Below are 20,984 nucleotides of genomic sequence, written 5' to 3' on the forward strand. Positions count from 1 at the left end.
ACTTTCAGGACCTGGGAAGGTTTGGGGGAACCCTGAGGATTGATTACAAGTGGGAGATAACTCGGAAGAGGCTGAGGGAGCCGGGGAGGACCTACATCTGTGTGCGTTTGATTTACAAACTGAATGTGGGTGGCAGTGTGTGTGTGTGTGTGCGTGTGTGTGTGTGTGTGTGTGTGAAAAGCAAAAGCCTTACATCTGACTTTATTATGAATGACATAATTTTAAGCATATAAAATGGACCACATTACATAATGAAGGCATATTATATAATAAAGTAGTAACAACTTTGCAATGGCACAGCTCCAGCATTAGTATTGATACAGTTCAGGAACGCTGGAGTGCTTGACTCCAAAATGAATATTGGGTGTGGAAACTTGTTTTTTTTTTATTTTTTTTTTCTTGGAATTATTGCTAACAGTTCTTTAATCTGGAGTCAAATATTTGCATTGTAGACTGAAAGCTTGTATTTTGGCATTCTCGTTTGGTGGTTCTCTTAAGGATAATTTTGACTTTAACATAATCATACATCTAAGCACACCAGAGAAATATTACCATGTTGTGTGACTGAAAAGTTGGAAGAGCAGTAGAGTAACACTATCTTAATAATCTGTTGGACCTAGCAGTACGGTAATGTGTGTAAATGCCATCTTTGGGTGATCTTTAAGCTGCAGACTCCGTGTTCAGGATGGGAAAAGCATAAAAGTTTGAGAACTGAAAGGAGTTTGCCTCTGGAGAAGGAATTAAGGAGCTTTTACACCAACAATAAAAATAGCAATATCCAATATTTACAATCAAGTTCATGGTGCTTCCTTGTAAATTCCCGAGGGTGTACAAAAAGGCAACTGTTTTATATGTGCCCTTGGTCTATTATTATTACAGCAGAAAATCCTTAAATGAAATTACTTTAGACGTGTCTGAACCTTGGCACCAAAATGAAAATCTATTATGAATCTCCTAAGGCAAATTGTGTAGAACATTGTACTGAAGATAAAGCTGCATTGTATTCTTCAAATCAGCATTTTGCTGATGTGTTTCTGAAAATTGTCTTCAGACTTTTTGCTCCTTTTGAGACTTGTATTAAATTATTTAAAGTCCATATATAAATACAGATGAAGAGTGAATTTTTAAAAGCACGCCTAAATACTGGCCGAGAAACAGTGTCTTGGAACTGAGCCAGTTCTTTCTTAACAGTGGCTTGAGAAATACCTGTTTTCTCTTTTGAGAAACAGTAAATGGACCATGATTAAATCCACAGTTATGACATAAAAATAGTGCTAAGTTGTCCTAAAGGCTATTTTTAACTCTTTCTTTGTTGCACCTTGCAAAATACACATCAGAAACCATTTAACAGCCAGAGACTCTGTTACAGTTTTGTTTGTGGGTGAAATATAATATTGTAGTTAAACACTCACACTCAGCAGATGGTTATAAACTACCACAAAACATTCTTATAGTTAATGGCTAATAGATCATCATATTACAGCCATGGTTTTTCATGAAGGCTGAAATCATCAGTAGATGAAGATGTTTCATCAAATTATCACAGCCACATGGAGTTTAAAAAAACAAGTCATTATTTTTGCATTGCTGCCAAGTAACAGTAAATTCTGTGTGCTAGACAAAATATTAGTCTACTGTTACATGAAATCAACCTAATTTCTTGAAAGAAATATTAACATATAATCAAACATATTACACCCCAATTACTTTTCACACCAAGGATTGGGGAAATTGCTTTTAGATGTTTTTCTAAGGAGGCCCTGACTTTAGGGAGCAGGGAAGAGGACCACTACAACAATAATGCTTCCTAAGCCACCCAAGGAAGCAATTATAAGTTGTGATAGTTCAGAAGATTTTAATTAGTGGAGCTAGAGTGTGAATAAATTGGAGGTTGGAGAGTGAGGTCTACAGATATTCTTGTCCCAATTCTGTCCCCCTTTTGGCAGGTAGCAACCTTTGTGTTTAAGTTAGATAGGGAATTCCCGCAGATTCAGAAACCGAAAACATAATTGGCTGATTTGCTTAGGAGCCAGACTGGGTCTATTCCATTTAATGAAAAGCATTACTTCTGACTGAGTCATTTGGGTTGGAAGGGACTTGTGGTGAGTCATCTTCACTCTAACACCCGAACCCTGACCTGCGCATGTACCACAGAACTTTTCTTCGCAAACCCAGACTCCTTCCTAAGTAGCTGAGCATCAGCACAAACATGCTGCTCTTTCCCGTGTTGGAAGAGGCAGTTCCATCATTCCCTTTACTCCCTGCGTTCCTTGATAGCTCCTTGAATTGACTCTCCTCCCTGAAAACTTCCTTGAGGATGATTTTTCTTTAGAGCAGAAGAGCTACATTTTGACTGAATCCATAGTTATCAGTATTAAGCATTTCCCCCATATTTCTGAAAAAAAATTTTACAATAATCACAGGCCATACAATACCATATTAGGATTGTAACAAATGCCATGCGAACTACTGTGCTATGGGATATTCGCAGGGGAATAGAATAATAGACTGTTATTGAGGCTGTATATACAACTTAAATATTTCAGACTTCTCTAAGTTGAAAGCCTCCTTAATTTGGATTCATTGCTCCTCACCTATGTATATCAGTTTGTACATGCTAGTTATTTACCCTGGTGTCAGTTCATGTCATATTTTGAAAGTAAATAAAATGCTCTATGGATCTTATTCCTTGTTGATGATAAAGATAGGATTATATTCCTGATCTTCCAATTCAGTTGCCCGGTCAGAAATCCATTCTTCACAATATTTTAAATGCAGACATCTTTGAACCGTTCGTAGTGTTAACAGCATTTCAGATTTAGCATTAAGGAAATCGTTGTTTTCTAATATTATATCAACAATTACCCCTAAAAGGCAGAAAGAAGCTTTGTACCTCACAAGAGAAATGCTATTTTAAACTGGACAGAGTTGTACCATCTTTGTAGACTTTTTATAAAACAGAAGGATAGAATGATCATTCCTTTTCTCATGAGAACCATCCTGGGAAAGTGCAGTGCTTGGGTTAAGAAGGCACTGTGACTCACAGTTGACAGGCTGGCCAAGATGACAGGCGTATATGCCAGGCAGAGGGGGCATAAGCAGTGGTGGCCTGATTAGGACAGACCGACCATTAAAACTTTTGGCTTTGGGGTTAAGCTAGAATGAGCTGTATTATACATTTGGAGAGCAATACAAATGGGGTGGTTATCTGCCAGGAATTGCGAAAGAAATAAAAACCCCAGATACTATAAATGATCACTAGTTAAGAACTTCTTTTAATTGACGCTTTGCTAAAAGGTACTTATTCAACTGCAATACTTAGGAAATATGCAATTAATTCAGTCCTATTCTTTAAAAATGTTACTAGAGAGTATAACTATATTGTGCCCAAACCTCAAATTTGTATATTATTAAAAGTTTCCAGAATACTAGCTGTTACCATAAACTAAGTGAATTTTAATCTAGTCACATATGGCACCTTCAAAAAGGAAGAGAGACTCCTTCATGCCTCATTTAAGCCAGGCTCCTGTTAAATTCCTTTCCATTAAGTCATGTCTTTTTTGAACAAGCTGCATGGCTTAAAGTTGGTCCACACACCAAAATACTAAAAGGAAGCTGGTATACTGGCTATCGGGTCTAGAGAAGTAATGCTGGTATTTTCATGTCTTACTCCTCTTTGGTTCACAGTACACCTAAGAAATCTCTCAATTTCCCCAGGGATCATCCAAACTCTAGCAATCCTAGTTCCTTATTTGGGAGATGAAAAAATGGACTTCTTGGAGCAGTAAGCTTGGCCTTCAAGGAAACTGATACATTGCTACCATTTGCCCACTGTCAGGGTTTCCACCTCAGGCTTTTTACTCTATGCCCTTCACTTCTTGGTTTCCTCAACATATACCTCCGCTTCCATAGGATAAAGGGTTGAGGTAGTTGAAAGGCAATCTCTGGCTTCCGAATCAGGGGACCTGGTTTTTAGATGCTTGGTTCTATCTGTTCTCATTTTGTGGGCAAGGGCAAGTCATTTAATCTCTCTGAACCTCAACTTCCCTACCTATAAAATGAAGATAATGCCATTTTTATCGTTCTTTTTCTCTGAGGAGTTAAAAAAGCTGTACTAATGAAGGCAAATAAGGGACCCAGCGATGGTGTGTCAGAGAGGTAGGAATACATGGTAGATAGCCCTGGGAGGTACCCTGAGACACTTGAAAATGAAGCACTCTGAAGAGTTACACAGTGGTAGAAATGGGAGTAAGGTAAGATGGGGTTGAAGCAGGGCATGATATGACTCATTAATGTATGTGACCCCTACATATGGTTCATCATATATGTGGAGAATAATGTGGATGGACATTTAAACAAGAGTCAGGCTGCCATCTGAATGGATTGATGGGAGATGAGTTTATTCTTTTCCACTATATTTTCATTAAAGTGTTGTTTAAACAGAAAAGTCGGGGAATCCCTGGGTGGCTCAGTGGTTTAGTGCCTGCCTTTGGCCCAGGGTATGATCTTGGATTCCCAGGATTGAGTCACATGTCGGGCTCCCTGCATGGAGCCTGCTTCTCCCTCTGCCTGTTGTCTCTGCCTCTCTCTGTCTCTGTGTGTGTGTGTGTGTGTGTGTGTGTGTCATGATAAATAAATAAAATCTTTAAAAAAATAAAAAAGAAACAGAAAAGTCACTTCATACTTGTTCCTAGAGATGTTTTTTAGGACAAAGAGAACAAGTAGAAAAGTGAATGTCTCAATTAAGGATAATACCCTCTGAAATTCTGAACTTAAAAATAACTTGATGCATGGGAGAAATAGAATCATCTCAATTTAAACACAGAGAAAACCGTTTTAAAGACACTACCCACTACTTTACAGAAAAATACACGTACTCTGTCTCTCTCTGACACTTGGCTTTCAAATGTAGGTAGGTCCTTGGTAGCCTGTAGTCTATCATATTAAAATTCAGTCTGTTAGATAGTTCCCTCGACAGGCTTTACTGCTCACGTCATCCTCAGCCTTTGTTTCTTTTACTCTTACAGCTTGCAGTTCTTTGAGTTTCAGTACTATTGGCATCTTGTTAGGGGAGCAGAGTGTGTGTGCATGTATATGTGTGTGTGTGTGTGTGTGTGTGTGTGTGTGTGTGTGTGTGAGGTGCATGTGCCTGGGTGAGTAGTCAGGTAAATTCACCCTCCTTTTAATTTCACAAGCTGGAACTTCTGGATTTATTTTCCCAACACAAGTCTGAAAAATGTGAAAATAAGTTTAGTGGTTTCTGTCCATTGCTGAGAATAACTGAATCATAATGTTTTCAGTTGAGAAGAGAGCCTAGAAATCTCTGAATCTGACTCCTTCCTTTTCAGTGGAGAGGCCGATGTTCTCAGCAAAGTCACAGATCTAGATAGAATAGCATAAATGAGATTTGGGGCTGCAGACTCCTAAGTGCCCACACTCCCTTCCCACCCTGCTCTATCCCCGCTCCACAAGCTTGCTGCCCTTCCAGCTTACACTCTGTATAGGACCAACTAGAAAACTAAAGGCCTTTCCTCTTGTCTTTGAGGTTTATACCAACAACTAAAATATTCTTTTCTTCCTCTCCTGCCTTTTTTTCTTAAAGCAAAAGAGCTGTGTCTGAACATCAGCTCCTTCATGACAAGGGGAAATCTATCCAAGACTTACGGCGACGATTCTTCCTTCATCACCTGATTGCAGAAATCCACACAGCAGAAATCAGAGCTACCTCGGAGGTTTCCCCCAACTCCAAGCCTGCTCCCAACACAAAGAACCACCCCGTCCGATTTGGGTCTGATGATGAGGGCAGATACCTAACTCAGGAAACCAACAAGGTGGAGACATACAAGGAGCAGCCACTGAAGACACCTGGCAAGAAAAAGAAAGGCAAACCCGGAAAACGCAAGGAGCAGGAAAAAAAGAAACGTCGAACTCGGTCTGCCTGGCTAAACTCTGGCGTGGCTGGAAGTGGGCTAGAAGGCGACCACCCATATGACATCTCAGCAACATCGCTGGAGCTCAATTTACGGTAACTGGCTTCTATGCCTCATAGTCTTTCCTTGGTGCTCTCAGCTGGGGTGTGTTAGTGTCCCTTCCACCATGTCCATAGGCTTGGACAAACCTAGAATGTCCTCCCTTCCTGTCCCTCTATCAATCGCTCCACAATTTAAAAGCTTACAAAAGCAAGATGGTTCAGTATATCATCTGCCTTCAAGCAGTGTCCTCCCACCCCTTAAATGCAAACAGGGGTTGGATAACCTGTTTCTCTTCGTCCACCATCACAACCCCAATACCAGTCCTTAACTACTCTACTAAAGAATTTCTCTTCTTAGTCAGGCTTCAGAAGCCAGGGACCACCTTCATCAATTGCTGGCGAAGTGTATTTATTCCCCTACTCTCACACCTTGGCAAACTTTCTGGACCGTTTTCTCATTTCTTACTTTTTTTCACTTCAGGGGCAAACACAGAAGGCTTTGAAATTATCTATGAACACTACAGAACAATACCATACCATAGACAATTCTGAGTCGGTCACATTTTTCATTTAATTATATTTAACTTGGTTCGGGCATTGCCACCAACAGGATCTTTTCTTGGTTTTTACTTTTCAGCCTAGCTCTCCCGTGGGGTTTGAAAGAGGAAACCACACAAGGACATGTCATATGCAGCTAATGATCTCGTTAATTAGAGTCCCTTGTTACTTCTGCAGGCCTTTCCTCTGACTAGTAGAGATAGGATTACGGAGTGATGTTTCAAAGGGGAGTTTGAACCTGTGTACCATCACTTCGCTCTTTGAGTTAGGTTGACAAAACTCATCATTAAATAGCATATAAAATGCTAATTATCTTGGACAAATATTTCCACTTCAGTAACTAAGGAATAATAAAACTAGAGAAACCATCAGCAGAGTGAATGACCTAGTCTCCAAATACTTAATGGATCTATCGTGGGTAAAGAACTCTATAAATCTTGGCTCAAAGCACATATTCAATGTATTTTGAGATAGGATCTTTTTTTTTTTTTTAATTTTTATTTATTTATGATAGTCACACACACACACAGAGAGAGAGAGAGAAAGAGAGAGGCAGAGACACAGGCAGAGGGAGAAGCAGGCTCCATGCACCGGGAGCCCGACGTGGGATTCGATCCCGGATCTCCAGGATCGTGCCCTGGGCCAAAGGCAGGCGCCAAACTGCTGCGCCACCCAGGGATCCCTATTTTGAGATAGGATCTTAACTGTACATTATTTATTCCTAATGCGAGGGCTTTATTGTCAGAACCTATTTTTATCCATTGTCTTACTCTCGGTGTGTGTACATACATATGTTAGAGTTCTAAAAACAAAAGTATAATTTTTTTATGGATTTCATTTATTTAGGATTTGCAGTGCTTAGAAGTATCTGGGAATTTAATGAAATTCAGCACTCATCAGTTCTTATGCCCAAAGCTACCCTAAGTTAAAGGAGATCTAGTAAAAATTAGGCAGTGGCCTAATCAAATCCAGACCCAGGACTGAAAGAAATAGAATGCTTCTACTTTCTCCTTTCTGTTCCCTGGTTGTGAGGGACATTCATGGAAAGCACTGTTTGTTTGGCAGCCGGATGTTGGCACTCTCCCAGTACAACCCAAGAGAGGTGCAGAGAAGATCGGGGAAATTTAGGAGTGTACTGATGAGAATATATGGGGCCATGCAAATGTTCTAATCCAAAGAGAATCTTTTCAGAATAACTACTTTAAAGTTTTGTAAGCAAACAGTCTTTTATTAGTGTCCTCTCTTTAGTCTCTTTGCATTCTTATACAGTGATCTGAGGTCTGATGATATGGCAAGCACGTATGTAGTATTTCTTATATGTAGTATTTCTTAAGAGAAATTATTCAGTATATGTAGTAGTATTTGTTAAGAGAAATTATTCAGCTAACACGCTCCTCTGACATGAACCAGTGGGGAATATATAGTTTAAATGTTGGAAACTACGTTTTGGAATTTTTGATGTTGCAAATGAGATGTCCAGATACAGTAGGACTTATTTAGTTACCATATATTTTGCCTTCATAAATACTGACTTAGAAATAATACAAAAGCTTTTAAATATTCAAAAGAGACTCTCAAGTGCTTTCATACACACACGCACACAAAATATACACATATATTTTCAGGTCATGTTATATGTTTTGCTTGGCTGTTCCAAAATGTGCCATTTTAACAAGCAAACTGGCTGGACAAGGGGAAATATAATTAAAAGATCTTTTCCTTGGTCTTTTATTCCTTTTCTCTTTCTTTCCTTCTGAGGAAATAATTGTTCAAAATACTCTTCATTCCTTCCCTGCTTACATTATTCTTAAGTTCAAGTCATTAGATGCTGCTCAGTACAAGAACATTTTAAAATTGATACAGCACACAAATTATTGAGTTTTATGGTCTTTTGGATTTTATTGGTAACATACATCCACATCTACCCACCATTAAAATTTTTAATCTGAAATTATTTTCTCTGTAATTAGGAGCTATTTTGCCATTCCAATCAAAACTATTGGTGAAGAGGCCATTTCTTAAGACATTAAAATCCCCTAAATGTTCAGCTTGTTTTTCTTTCTTCAAGCTGCACATAAAGTTCCTAACTTGTCAAGAGCTGTCTCTTCTGTAGGTCTCACTCCCATATGGGTCTGCCATCCAAAACTCTGCCTACACACTGGCTATTAATGCAATGGCACAGCCAATTGAGTTCCATTCTATAGTTGCTTCCCTAGAAACCACTAAAATAGACGACACAAGAGAAGAGAAAGGCAGAGAGAGAAGCAGAGAAAAATGCTCTTAGCCTATCTTAAAATACTGTCACTATAGTGTTTTTAGAAAGGGTTAGAAAAGGTGTCAATCCCAGATGGTAATTTATTCTGCATAATAAACACTGCTGTTTTAAACGTTAAATCAATTGATTCTTATTCTCTAATTTAAGATGGGCTTTCTCAATTTCTAATTCCAGATCAGTTCCAAAAACCAGCAGAGCGAGAGACAAATTAATTCTTAGTTTTGACTCCAAAAACTAAAATCCAAAAATAGTTTCATTCATTACTGTTTAAGGACAGCTAATGGAATGGTTGATATCAACAAATCATCAACCAAACATATGGCTTAATTATGCATCTTTCCAATATTTACTCCAAGCCACACACTTTACTGTCCTAAAAGCCATTATCTTAGTGAAAGATTGGCCAAATGGAAACCTGAACAGAATAAGCAACCTTTGGATCACCTTCATCAGGGATCGCTGAGGAATAAACTTCTAGCAAGGTGTATTTGATGATGGATTGTACAACCTAGCCTTATTCCCAGACTCTCAAATGTATCCCTTCTCTTCCCAGACTTGCCAATTGGCAGCTTTGGAAAATTCTCCCAGGGTCTCCTTCAGACAGAGATATAGAATTAGAAATGCAGGCCCTTTCTCTTCCTGCACTGCATTGATCATTTGATCATATTGAAGACCCTGCCTATAGCAAAGGTTCTGGAGAATCAGGTGGAGCCCACTGATACCTCTTTTTGGGAATATTTACAAGAAATCCCTGGAATCTTTACCATTGTAATTCTATGTTTATTTTTTATGCCTTTTCATTTGTTAGGGTGAATTAACCTATTTTCTCCTCTTCTTTCCCTTCCTTCTCTTTTCAGGAGGCATTGAAATTTTTAGCAAAGACCTTCAAAGGACGTATTACAGGATTCTGTAATAGTGAACATATGGAAAGTATTAGAAATATTTATTGTCTGTAAATACTGTAAATGCATTGGAATAAAACTGTCTTCCCCATTGCTCTATGAAACTGCACATTGGTCATTGTGAATATTTTTTTTTGCCAAGGCTAATCCAATTATTATTATCACATTTACCATAATTTATTTTGTCAACTGATGTATTTATTTTGTAAATGTATCTTGGTGCTGCTGAATTTCTCTATTTTTTGTAACATAATGCACTTTAGGTATACATATCAAGTATGTTGATAAATGACACAATAAAGTGTCTTTATTTTGTGGTTGATTTTAATAATGCCTAAATATAATTATCCAAACTGATTTTCCTCTGTGCATGTAAAAATAGCAGTATTTTAAATTTGTAAAGAATGTCTAATAAAATATAATCTAAATTACATCATGACTCAGAAAGTGAATTATGTATACCCTTTAAGATTTCTACTAGAAGGAACATGTAACTGTATTTAAATATGGTCTTAAGTATAATATGTTTATATTGGTACATATTCCAACATTTTCACATTAGCTTTTAGTTAAAAACCACTTAAAATGTATTTCGTCCAATATTTAAGTTTGATTCAATAGAATGACTGAACTACCTAGACATCTTTTATTAACTATGTCCAGTTTGAAGTGAAGATGGGAGAGGGCAGAAAAAAAAAAAAAAAGGAGAGAAGTCAGGATAAAAGATTAAAGAAACTCAGTCCAGAGAGTCAGTCCAAGCTGAAAAAAGGGAGAGAGGCAGATTAGGAACTTTAAGGCCGGGGTAATTTTCACCAATGTAAAGCTGATTTTGAAAGAGCTTGCTCTTACTGGTAACAACAATAAGCATAAAAGGGCTACTTGAGGATTTTACCAGAGAAAGGGAAAGGGGCGGAGTCCCTGGAGTTATGTGACAACTTGGGGGGGTGGGGGGAACCCTTCACTGAGGAAGACTGCTCTCCTGTTGTATCACTCACAGCTCTGGGGACTTTGGTCACCAACAGCATGGTGTAACACCATATGAAATCCCATTTCCACTGTGAGTGTCATCCTACTTGTTCCTCCTTCTATGTTTGGATGAAAACAAACATCTTTCCCTCTACAGAATTTTTTCTTTAACTCTCTGCAGCTTACGACTCATCAGTAAAACAACAACAACAAAACAAAAAGTCTATGTATCAAGCAAGCACACATTTAGGAAGTATTCTGTTTATGCTCCCAATCCTGTTAGATACCTATTAGATGTTTGGAAGATGCACAAGAAGTGAAATATTGTAACGCCCTCAAGACTCTCTCATTCTAGTGGGTAGATAGATACACACATTTATAAGAAACAACTAAATGCTGCATTCAAGAAACTTCAATGGTCCAAAATTCTATGAACATTTTAAAAAGGAAATACACACACATAAGGAGACATTGGTCTGAGCTGTAGGTGATTGGTATGTTTCTAGGATGTTCAAATATTCAAAGATTGAACTTACTCATATTTTCACTGAGTCCCCAAGCCTTCAAAACAGGGCCCATCTTACTATTTTTTTTTTCTTTTGGTAAGAAATGTGAACCTATGTTAATAAGCAAAATCTAGGATTTGTGCTTAGCTTCACACATGAATTTGTTGGATATGGATAAAATTGAAGGCAAATACACTAAACCTGTATAATGCAACTAGCATGGAGTGCCATAACAACAGATATGACCACATTTTATGGAACTCCATTTAAAACTCTAAAGCTTAAGATTACACCAAATCCATCAAAAATTTTCACATGAAAAATATGTTTTTTAAAAATACTGGTTTGGTAAATACTTGAATATTAAGGGAATAAAGTATTAGATTTAGGTCATCTTGAAGTTTTTCTTCACAAATAACTGCTTCCTGAAAAGCAAAGGGGGAAGAGGGAACTTGAGAATTTATGGTTATCAAGTTTCACTAAAGCTTTATTAATACAATTATTGCCTTTAGAGTCATACCTAGGCCTTCTAGCAATGATAAAGACTAAAATCATAGGATAAAGGATGGAGTGGGAAGATGAAGGAAGCAAAAAGAGCCTTTTAAGAACAAATGGTGATTTTTTTAAATGACATTGCATTCTCTACAAAAGAAAAACTGAACTATATAATTTAAGATAATAAGTGTTTAAATATAAATAAACTCTTAGCAAATTACAGCCTCAGTGAATATGGCTCAGCTTTGACTTAAGTAATGTTTATAAAGCAATAACAATTTAAATCTGGGTGAGTTGGACTGAATATTCTAGAATTAAGAAAACTTAATCCACTAATTCAGTGTTAACTTCCTCCAATTTAATTCAGACAAATTTGGTATTGAATTAGACACCTAAGATATAGTCATGGACATTATGGAGTCCAACTTCAACAGACAAGAAGTGATAGTGGAGCCCCTATTCCTCTCCTCTTATATTAGCCATTGTTGTAAAACAGGGGTGTTCTAAAAGTTTGTGTTTACAACACAACCATTCAGGGGAACATTAAGTTTGTGGCTACATTAAATTATGAATCAAAGTCCAGTAATGTCAATTATTGGTCCTGAAAGTAGGCTCCACACCCATTGCAGAGCCCAATGTGGGGCTTGAACTCGTAACACTGAGATCAAGACCTGAGCTGGGACCAAAAGCCAGACCCTTAACTGACTGACCTACCCAGGTGTTTCCTGTCCTGAAATAAAGTGAATATTGGCATCTCCCTTACTCATTATAAAAATTAGTTTGGAATGCAGGCAGCACCAATCTGAGAAAGACACTTGTCTTCGGAGACAGCATAATCATATATCTTGATGGTAATTTTCTATTACCTATTCTGAGTACCAGTTGAACAAATCAAGCATTTAACTTTATTTACCGAGCAAGAACAAAGGGAGTCAATCTTCTTAAAATTCAAAAAGCTCTTTCTAGCCAAACACTAATGGACCCAACAAAAACAAAGTCAAGTAGAACTTCAATTGTATCTTATAATCCATTAATTAAATACTGAAATATGGTTTAATAGGTCCCCATTAGTGCTTGAAGAACACAAGTTAATGCTTTTTGTAAGAAATCCTAAAATACGTACACCATCACAGAGTGTTAACTTGAGAATAATCTTGGTTTAATTCTAGAGTATCTTACAGTTTAACTGCTATTTTCCCCCTTTGACCACAAAGTCCACAGAAAAACACAATCAGCTATGGACAGAAGGAATATGTTGAAGCTGAGAGAGGGTTCATCTTCTGTAAATAGTACACACTTGTATTGAGAGTTTTAAGTGTTCCCAGCAGAGCCACCGTTCCTTCTTCAAATAAAGGGTAAAAGACATTCCAATCACAAATGTTTGCCACTTCCCTTTATTTAATAACCCAGCAGGTGTTAAGAACAAGACCATTACTAAAGATTCTGTTATATAGTTAGCAAAATGCTGCTCATGGTGAGCTACCCTAAGGACTCAATTGAACATTCCAGAGGATGTATTAAATACTGGTAGCCACTAAGTTTCCAAAGGCTAAATACATTACTTCAATGAATTATATTGTCATGTGCCATGGGGTTAACTCCTAAAGAGAAGTACTATACCTTCCAAGTTACCAATGTTACTTCCCTAATTCTTTATGAACTTCTTAAGGATAGGAACCTTATCTTTCAATATATACCACCTAATACCAAAGAATAGGAGTAGTACACAGCAGGTGTTCAATAAATACTCATTGAACAAAATTTAAAAGTTATTTCAGTTTCTGAATGAATCAACTGAAAAGCAGAGTCGAGCAAAATGTCTTCCAGGACATTTAGGAGACGGATCAGAGTTTTGAGTATTTCAGACTCCTATGTCATGCCATTTTCTTATTCCGGTAACAAGAAGCTTGGCGAATAACTGCTCTAAGTTGTCAACTTTTCACCAGAGTGCCCTTTGTTTTGCAGCCTCTGGTTTAATAGGAACTTTTTGAGTTCTGTAAGTACAAGAAGCAAGGGTTTTTTGTTGAGTACACAGCGACCTCCCAGAGGAAGGGAGGAGAATTTAAAATATCAGGTTTTCTTCCTATGAATACACTGCACAGAAGTTACCCACAGGGCCCAGTTGTGCAAAAGAGGCACACTGCTATTTTGTCAAAAGATTAATGTACACAGTTCCCAACCAGAGCTACCCAACATCGGGATGAGAACATTCACATCTCTGTGTAAGTTCCTGATATGCTCATATTTACAAGTGCAAAGCACAAGGGATATGTTTTAAAACTGCATTTTAATTAAACTTCAGAACATCTTCCAGAAAAATGTCATTACATTTTCCTACAACCTGGAAGACAATTTAAAAATTGAAATAAAAAATGTGTCATGTCTGAAAAAATTTATTGTTTTAAAATGGTAACTCCTACTCCTTGCCAAATCGACATTGCTTTGGGGGTCTGAAAAGCAAGATCATTTATCCATCTTCCATTTGAGTAAGGTAATTGATGGTTATAGCTCACTGGGTTGCCACTGAAAAACTAATGGGACCTGGCTATATTGAGTTCCATGTTCTACAAAATAAATGCAAAACAATAAGAAACCATGCTATGTTGGACTTAGTAATTTTATATTCATATTACTCTTTTTTAAATTCATTGTGAGTTTTAGTAGAGTGCTTGAGTCAGTGTATAATACAAAACAATATACTGAAGAGTTGCATTATGGCTACCCTACAGGTAAAAGAAACTAGAAAGCGGGTATGTTTTCCTAAGGAGAATGTTTTCCTCTTCAGATGACACAGTAAGAAATTCTAATTGCCCTGTTCCTCAAGAATTGGAAATTTTATTCTGTAACAACATTTTATAACATTATAACAACCAGAATGTTAGAAAGAATAAATTAGCCTAACAGCAAGCCAACATATAATGGAGCTAATATTGTTTTTTTATGACCTTGCACTAATCCAATGGACACTGTTTTATTTAATCCTTCCAAGCATCCCCTGAGGTAGATACTTCGTCTCCATTTTACAGATGATACAGCTTTGCATTAGGTTAAAAGTCTTGTGCAAGATCACCCAGCTGCTCACAAGACTCAAAGCAAGCCTCACCTGGCCTCCCAAGTCTGTACTCCACGTGCTACAGATACAACTATTGGAATAAGGCTTTCAACATCTTTTAGACAAAACCATGTCCGTCTTGCTTTCAGTGAGTTCAGTGAAATCGCAGGTCTGACACAATCCTATTTTGCTCCATTCTCTATGTTTACTAACTTCTGCCTTTCGTGGCATCTTGTAAGGCTGACTATGGCCTTATATTCCGCAAAACTCATAAAATATGCCCTCTTGAAACGAACTAGGGGTGGTGGAAGGGGAGGAGAGTGGGGGGTGGGGGTGAGTGGGTGACGGGCACTGAGGGGGGCACTTGACGGGATGAGCACTGGGTGTTATTCTGCATGTTGGTAAATTGAACACCAATAAAAAATTAATTTATTAAAAAAATGCCCTCTTTCTCTCAGACACACACACACACACACACGCACACACACATACGCGTGCACGCATGCAGCCAAGAAGCCCAGGTGTTTGCACAGTCCCATGAATGGGCAGCTGTTGCTTTAAAAGGAGGGTGGCAGTGGAGGGCGAGGGAGCACTGGCTGGCAGGCGGGTGTGTAAACGTATACAGAGAGCCACTTTCTGTAAGAAGGCTAAAACATATTTAAAATGGGACCACCTCAGAGATGAAATCTTTCCCCTCCTGCTACCTCTCAACCTGCTCCAAAACTCCAATATTCACTTTTTCCAAGCCTCACTCTCCCTCCCCCCACTTCCCTGGAGAATGCAGATTTTCTATGGGAACACTTGGCACATCACAGGGCAGTCCTACTCCTCCAGTTAGCAGTCAGAAATAATCTCAGCAGTTAATTATTTCCCTGGCTAACAGATGAGTGTGCCCACTCTGCGTGCTCCTCCACCGGGCAAACAATGAGCCTGCCGTCATGGTTTCTTTTCAATGGGCTTTCATCTCCGAATTGGCTTTGGTCACTTACTTATTTATTTTTAAATTGCAATGGAAAGGGAAAAGAAAATGTTTCCATTGGGATCAACTTGATTTAGGAAGGAAGAATGCCATTCATCACGGGAGGGCGCTGTGGAGAGAATGAACCTGGCCGGACTGGACTGGAGTTGCAGCTCCTTTCCATTTGGAAACCAGCTGGGGGCAAAGGTGAAGGTAACACACCAGCTCCTGGAGGTGCTGGCTTGACTTAACTTTTGAAAGCACTGACTACTGCTGCAGCCCCTCGAATTCTCCCAACTGTCCTCAGACTCTGAAACTCCCTACCTTTTGTAGCCAATTACATATTCTTCCCTTTTCATAAACTCTCAATCCGATTGTGAAGAACCCTGCCCTGCTTAAAACCCTCTTTCCATTTCACACTAAGTGATTCTTTTAAAGAGATACGCAATTAAATATACATTTTATTGCCCAAAGGAATACACAAACCTTAGGGTAATGGCTGCATAGACTTTATACGGATACATTGAATGGTAGGAGGAGATATTTTTACCTTTTATTACTCTAGACTGTTTGACCATGTCGCTCCAATTGGCTATAGTTCTCATTTCCAGGTCTCCTTGTCCTACATTTTCCAAGAATCATATAAATTCATATGCCCAAGCAGGGAAGGCAACTCTGTAAACCTAAAGGCAGATTAAATTCTATCTTCTTCTGTGGATGACTACTATGCTGGGTGTCTGATTCTGTACTTATATCACCTTCTCCTATGGTGTCACAATCAAGAGGTGATTAGCTTGAGAAGTAAATGTCAAGCAGACTATGTTAAACTGATTTGATTGTTGGGCTTACAGTTCATATACTACTTCATCTCTCTGGATTCCATGCAGAATCTACAATTGTTGGTCTTTTCTTATCACATAAATATTTTTAGCCTTTGTTTCCTATTGAGTTTTTCTTTGAGAGTTGGTCTAGCACGCAGCCTACCGGCCAGGAAATACATATCTTGTTAGGAGTGACTGAGTTATCTGGAAACATCCCTATTCAATGGAGGTAGAAGTTGCATTTCTTGTATTTGACAGAGACTGTACATTAAGGTAAATCCCAGACAGTTTCTCTCATCTTTTATGGTAGTTATAATGTAAGAATAGTAGCACCTCATGCTTGTTAGTATTACTGTAGCCAGCTACTGCAGAAATAATGTCTCCATAGAACCACAGTCCACCTTGAGTAATCCACAATACAAATTCAAACTTCTAATCTTTGAAGTAAATGCGATGAATTTTTTAAATATTTAATTTATTTATTCATGAGAGAAACAGAGAGAGAGAGAGAGAGAGGCAGAGACACAGGCAGAGGGAGAAGCAGGCCCCATGCAGGGAGCCCAACGTGGGACTCGATTCCGGGTCTCCAGGATCACGCCCTGAGCTGAAGGCGGCGCTAAACCGCTGAGCCACCCGGGCTGCCCCCAGTGAATTTTGTAGTAATAAAAATTACAGTGCTTTTCTGCTGGCCAAGAACTAAGAGCTTCAGAAAGGTTCTAGGTCACATAAATGTGGGGATACTTTTCTATCATTCCAGAGGAAGTCCACACAGCAAGTGCCCTATTTAACATTCATGGCACATACTTAATGAACATTTCTCATGTGTTAGGCACACAGGACCCAGAGACAACTGAGGCATAGTCTCTACTCTTTTTTTTTTTTTTAAGGTTTTATTTATTTATTCATGAGACACACACACACACACACACACACACACAGAGGCAGAGACAGGCAAGGGAGAAGCAGACACCCCACAAGGAGCCCAATGTGGGACTCAATCCTGGACACCAGGTTCACGCCCTGAGCTGAAGGCAGACACTCAACCACTGAGCCATCCAGGTGTCCCTCTATTTCAAAGAACCAAGAGATTACCTATTGCAATCCAAGTTAGGTAAGCTCTCTGCTGGTATCACCTGGTATTAGGAGAAATATTTCTTCCTTCAAATACTACATCCCTTGTTTCATGAACACGTGTTATTTGTCTTCCCAGTGTAGAGAAAATATTTGTGTTTCCAGTTGAAAACTATGTAACTAGATTCTAGAGGAAACTCTTTGAGGTTATCCGATTCTGATTCTGTGGGAAGTATTTTATAGTGCTGTAAATTATTGGTAACTGACAGCAATGTAAAATAATTCTTGTCTACAATTTTGTCCTTTCTGGTAGAGGTTCAATTGACTTCTTTCCCCATCCTTGGAAAAAAGTTTTGCCTCCATTTGCACGTTCATTTCGATCTTTTTTGAACATGTTATAGCATCTGTCTGTCCCTCATTGATTAGAGTATTGAATAAAATTTTAACACATGCTCTTTTATATATATATATGTTAGACTTATTATTTTTTTAGTCATCTTGTAACACCAGTATCTTTCACATGAGGGATCTACCCTTTCTTCATTCCATGTGTTTAGGGGGTGGGGACAGGAAAGTTAACACAACCTTTCAGTCCACAGAGTGGGCAAATGACCCAAACTTCGACGAACAGAGAACTCCATTATCCCCGACCATAGTGATTGGTTTAAGGACAGGCACATGATCAAAAGTGATGAATCAGAGTTCTCCCTGGAAGCTTCCTCTGAGCATTATGGAATAATGTTCTTGCTTTCTTTGCAGTCTTAGGTTGTAAGAAAATGTCTACACTTTTTTTTATTTATCATTGCCCCTAATTGCATGAAGTAAACTAGTATAGGAAGGAAAGAAGCCAATTTACAAAGAAAAGCAGAGAAAAGAGATGAAAGAAGATAAACCTGAAACCATGGTTTGTGCCTTGGATCCACCCATACCTAAAATTTTTAGTTATATGGCACGGGGCAGGGGAGGAGGAACAATCTACTTTTTCTTAAATTAGTTTGGTTAGGTTCTGTCACTTGGATCTAAAAGTTTCCTAAAAAACAAACAAACCTGACTTCTGACCTTTCCTGATTTTCCCTTCTTCTCCAATAGCAATCTATCCACTCCGGAAAATGTCTGTGAGCAGCTAAACTTATTTGAGCAGCTAAGATCATTTTAAGATAATAAAGGTAAGTGAGATGAAGGAGTGACACACTACTCATTTATATTGACAGGTTTAAAGCAGAAGGCAGTGTCTTCTGGGGTTTCTTTTTACCACATACCTTTCAAGGCTGAAATAACTTCCTCTGACAATTGACCCCTGAGTTTATAGATCTTTTTTATCATCCCAAACAAACAAGAACTTACACCATCAGTTCTTTTGGGTCTCTAGCTTGCCAACTACAAATCTTGAATTTAGCCTCCATAATTCCGTGACTCCATTTCTTAGAGTAAATCAATTTCTCTCTTTAAGAAACTTTTTTTCTCCTCTTACATATTATTGTTTCCTTCATAATAGATTAATTAATTTATATGAATACATAGATTTATGTCATAGATTTATATAGATTATATAGATACATAGAGAGATCATAGATTTATATGGATTATACAGACTTTTATATATAAAGAGAGATAGAAAAAAGAGAGATTCAAATGTAAATCTCATCCAGAAATGCTCAGCTACACTCAGAAATAATGTTTAACTTCATGATAAAAACCCTAAACAAGTGTGTTTAGAGGGACAAAATAAAACAAAATAAGCCATATATGAAAATTCAAAGCTAACATCAACTCAGTTGTGAAATACTGAAAGCTTTTCTTCTAAAATCAGAGCAAGACAAGGATGTCTGCTCTTGTCACTTTTATTTAACATAGTACTAGAAGTCCTAGCTGTAGCAATCAGACAAGAAAAAGAATGAAGAAGTATCCAAATTAGTGGGAAAGTAGTAAAAGTGTCACTATCTGCAGATTATGTGATTATATAGAGAAAACTCTAAAGACTCCACCAAAAAACTACTAGAACAAATTAATTAATTCACTGAAGTTGCAAGATACAAAATTAATATATAAAATCTGTTGTGTTTGAGGTGAAGGAGGTGAAGGAGATTAAGAGGTACAAGCTTCCAGTTATAAAATAATCACAGGTTGAAAAGTACAGCATAGGGAATACAGCCAGTAATATTGTAATGACCCTATGCATTGCCAGATGGTAATAACTACACTAAAGAAAGAGGGAGGAGGAGAATGTTTAACCAATATCTGGGTACCCTATAGCCCAGTCAAGTTGACACAGAACACTAACCATCACAGTGCCCCACTCACATGCTCCTATAGCACAATGCAGAGTGGAATCAAGATCAAGAAAAATAAGGCAACAATGAATACCTCTTCAAATCAATAACTTAAAGTTTAATTATTAAATAGAAGAGAAGCCATATGCTATAAGGGGGAAGAGTAGAGAAGGAAAACCTCTTGAGGTAGCCAACAATTAGCTTTTCTTGTGTTGCCTGTGAACGGTTCCCTGTATCAGATATGCAATCCCGTTTAGTAAAAGGAAAGCACCAATGATAACCAGCCTCATTTCCTTAGAATGCAATCTGTTATTATTATTCGAGCATAGTCCTGTGGTGTGTCGCTTACTCCACATCAAGATGCTTATGAAAATAGTCCTTCAATCACAATTACACTCCCCTGAGTCTTAAAAATACAACTTGTTCCAATTTTGTACGTGTTTAGTGATGTTTAACACCCTGCACAGCTAGACTACCCCTTCAGTCTAGCTCTGGCTCTCTGTATTTTTCCTACATTCCTCTTACACTGTGCTGTAAATGCCCACCTACTTCCTATATCCTGGCTGTAAACTCCATGAGAACTAGCACCACTACCAGATGGCATAGCCTGCCCAGTATCAGGCATTCAGTAAGAATTTGTTGAATGGCTATGAATGTGTTACTTCTATATTTTAACTTCCCTAAAGATAAGGATCTTATCTACCTCACCTCTTTCACTGTAGAATTGTCAGAGCAGTGCCTGACACACAAAAATATATATGTGTGGGTGTGTGTATATATATTATATATATATTATATTATATTATATATATTATATATATATTATTATTCCTCTTGACTTTCCCAAAGGAAGTCTGTAACAAACCATCCTCCTGATTGTGGGCTCTTAACCTTATTACTTGGGTTTCATAAACTGAATTGCCCACCCTCATTGGCATAACCATTTGTTTACTCACCATTCGACAAATACAGTTTACTTATTTTCAAATAGAGTGTATAATAAATATTTTCTGATAAATTATGCTCGTAGGCTACACTTTCTAAGGTCATTTCTTTTCTCTTTTTGTTTCCTTTGTTCGTCATTTTGACCATAACCTCTAATGAATTGTAGCCTTAGCATTGATTTCCTATTACACTTT

The 20,984-nt window shown here is 37.9% G+C and overlaps 1 protein-coding gene across 6 annotated transcripts in view; it reads left to right on the plus strand.

Annotated features, from left to right (window-relative positions):
- Positions 1 to 10,137, plus strand: part of PTHLH (parathyroid hormone like hormone) — a 120,199-nt gene extending 110,062 nt beyond the window's left edge. For all 6 annotated transcript variants that reach the window (XM_077870596.1, XM_077870597.1, XM_077870593.1 and 3 more), the window contains 2 exons: positions 5,603 to 6,025; positions 9,662 to 10,137. In XM_077870596.1, coding sequence (XP_077726722.1) covers positions 5,603 to 6,025; positions 9,662 to 9,671 — 433 coding nt within the window. In that variant the 3' untranslated portion in view covers positions 9,672 to 10,137. The remainder of the gene's footprint in view (positions 1 to 5,602; positions 6,026 to 9,661) is intronic.
- Positions 10,138 to 20,984: the final 10,847 nt, after the last annotated feature.

The sequence above is a fragment of the Canis aureus genome, chromosome 25 (genome assembly GCF_053574225.1).
Source record: "Canis aureus isolate CA01 chromosome 25, VMU_Caureus_v.1.0, whole genome shotgun sequence".
In the NCBI taxonomy this organism is placed as follows: domain Eukaryota; kingdom Metazoa; phylum Chordata; class Mammalia; order Carnivora; family Canidae; genus Canis; species Canis aureus.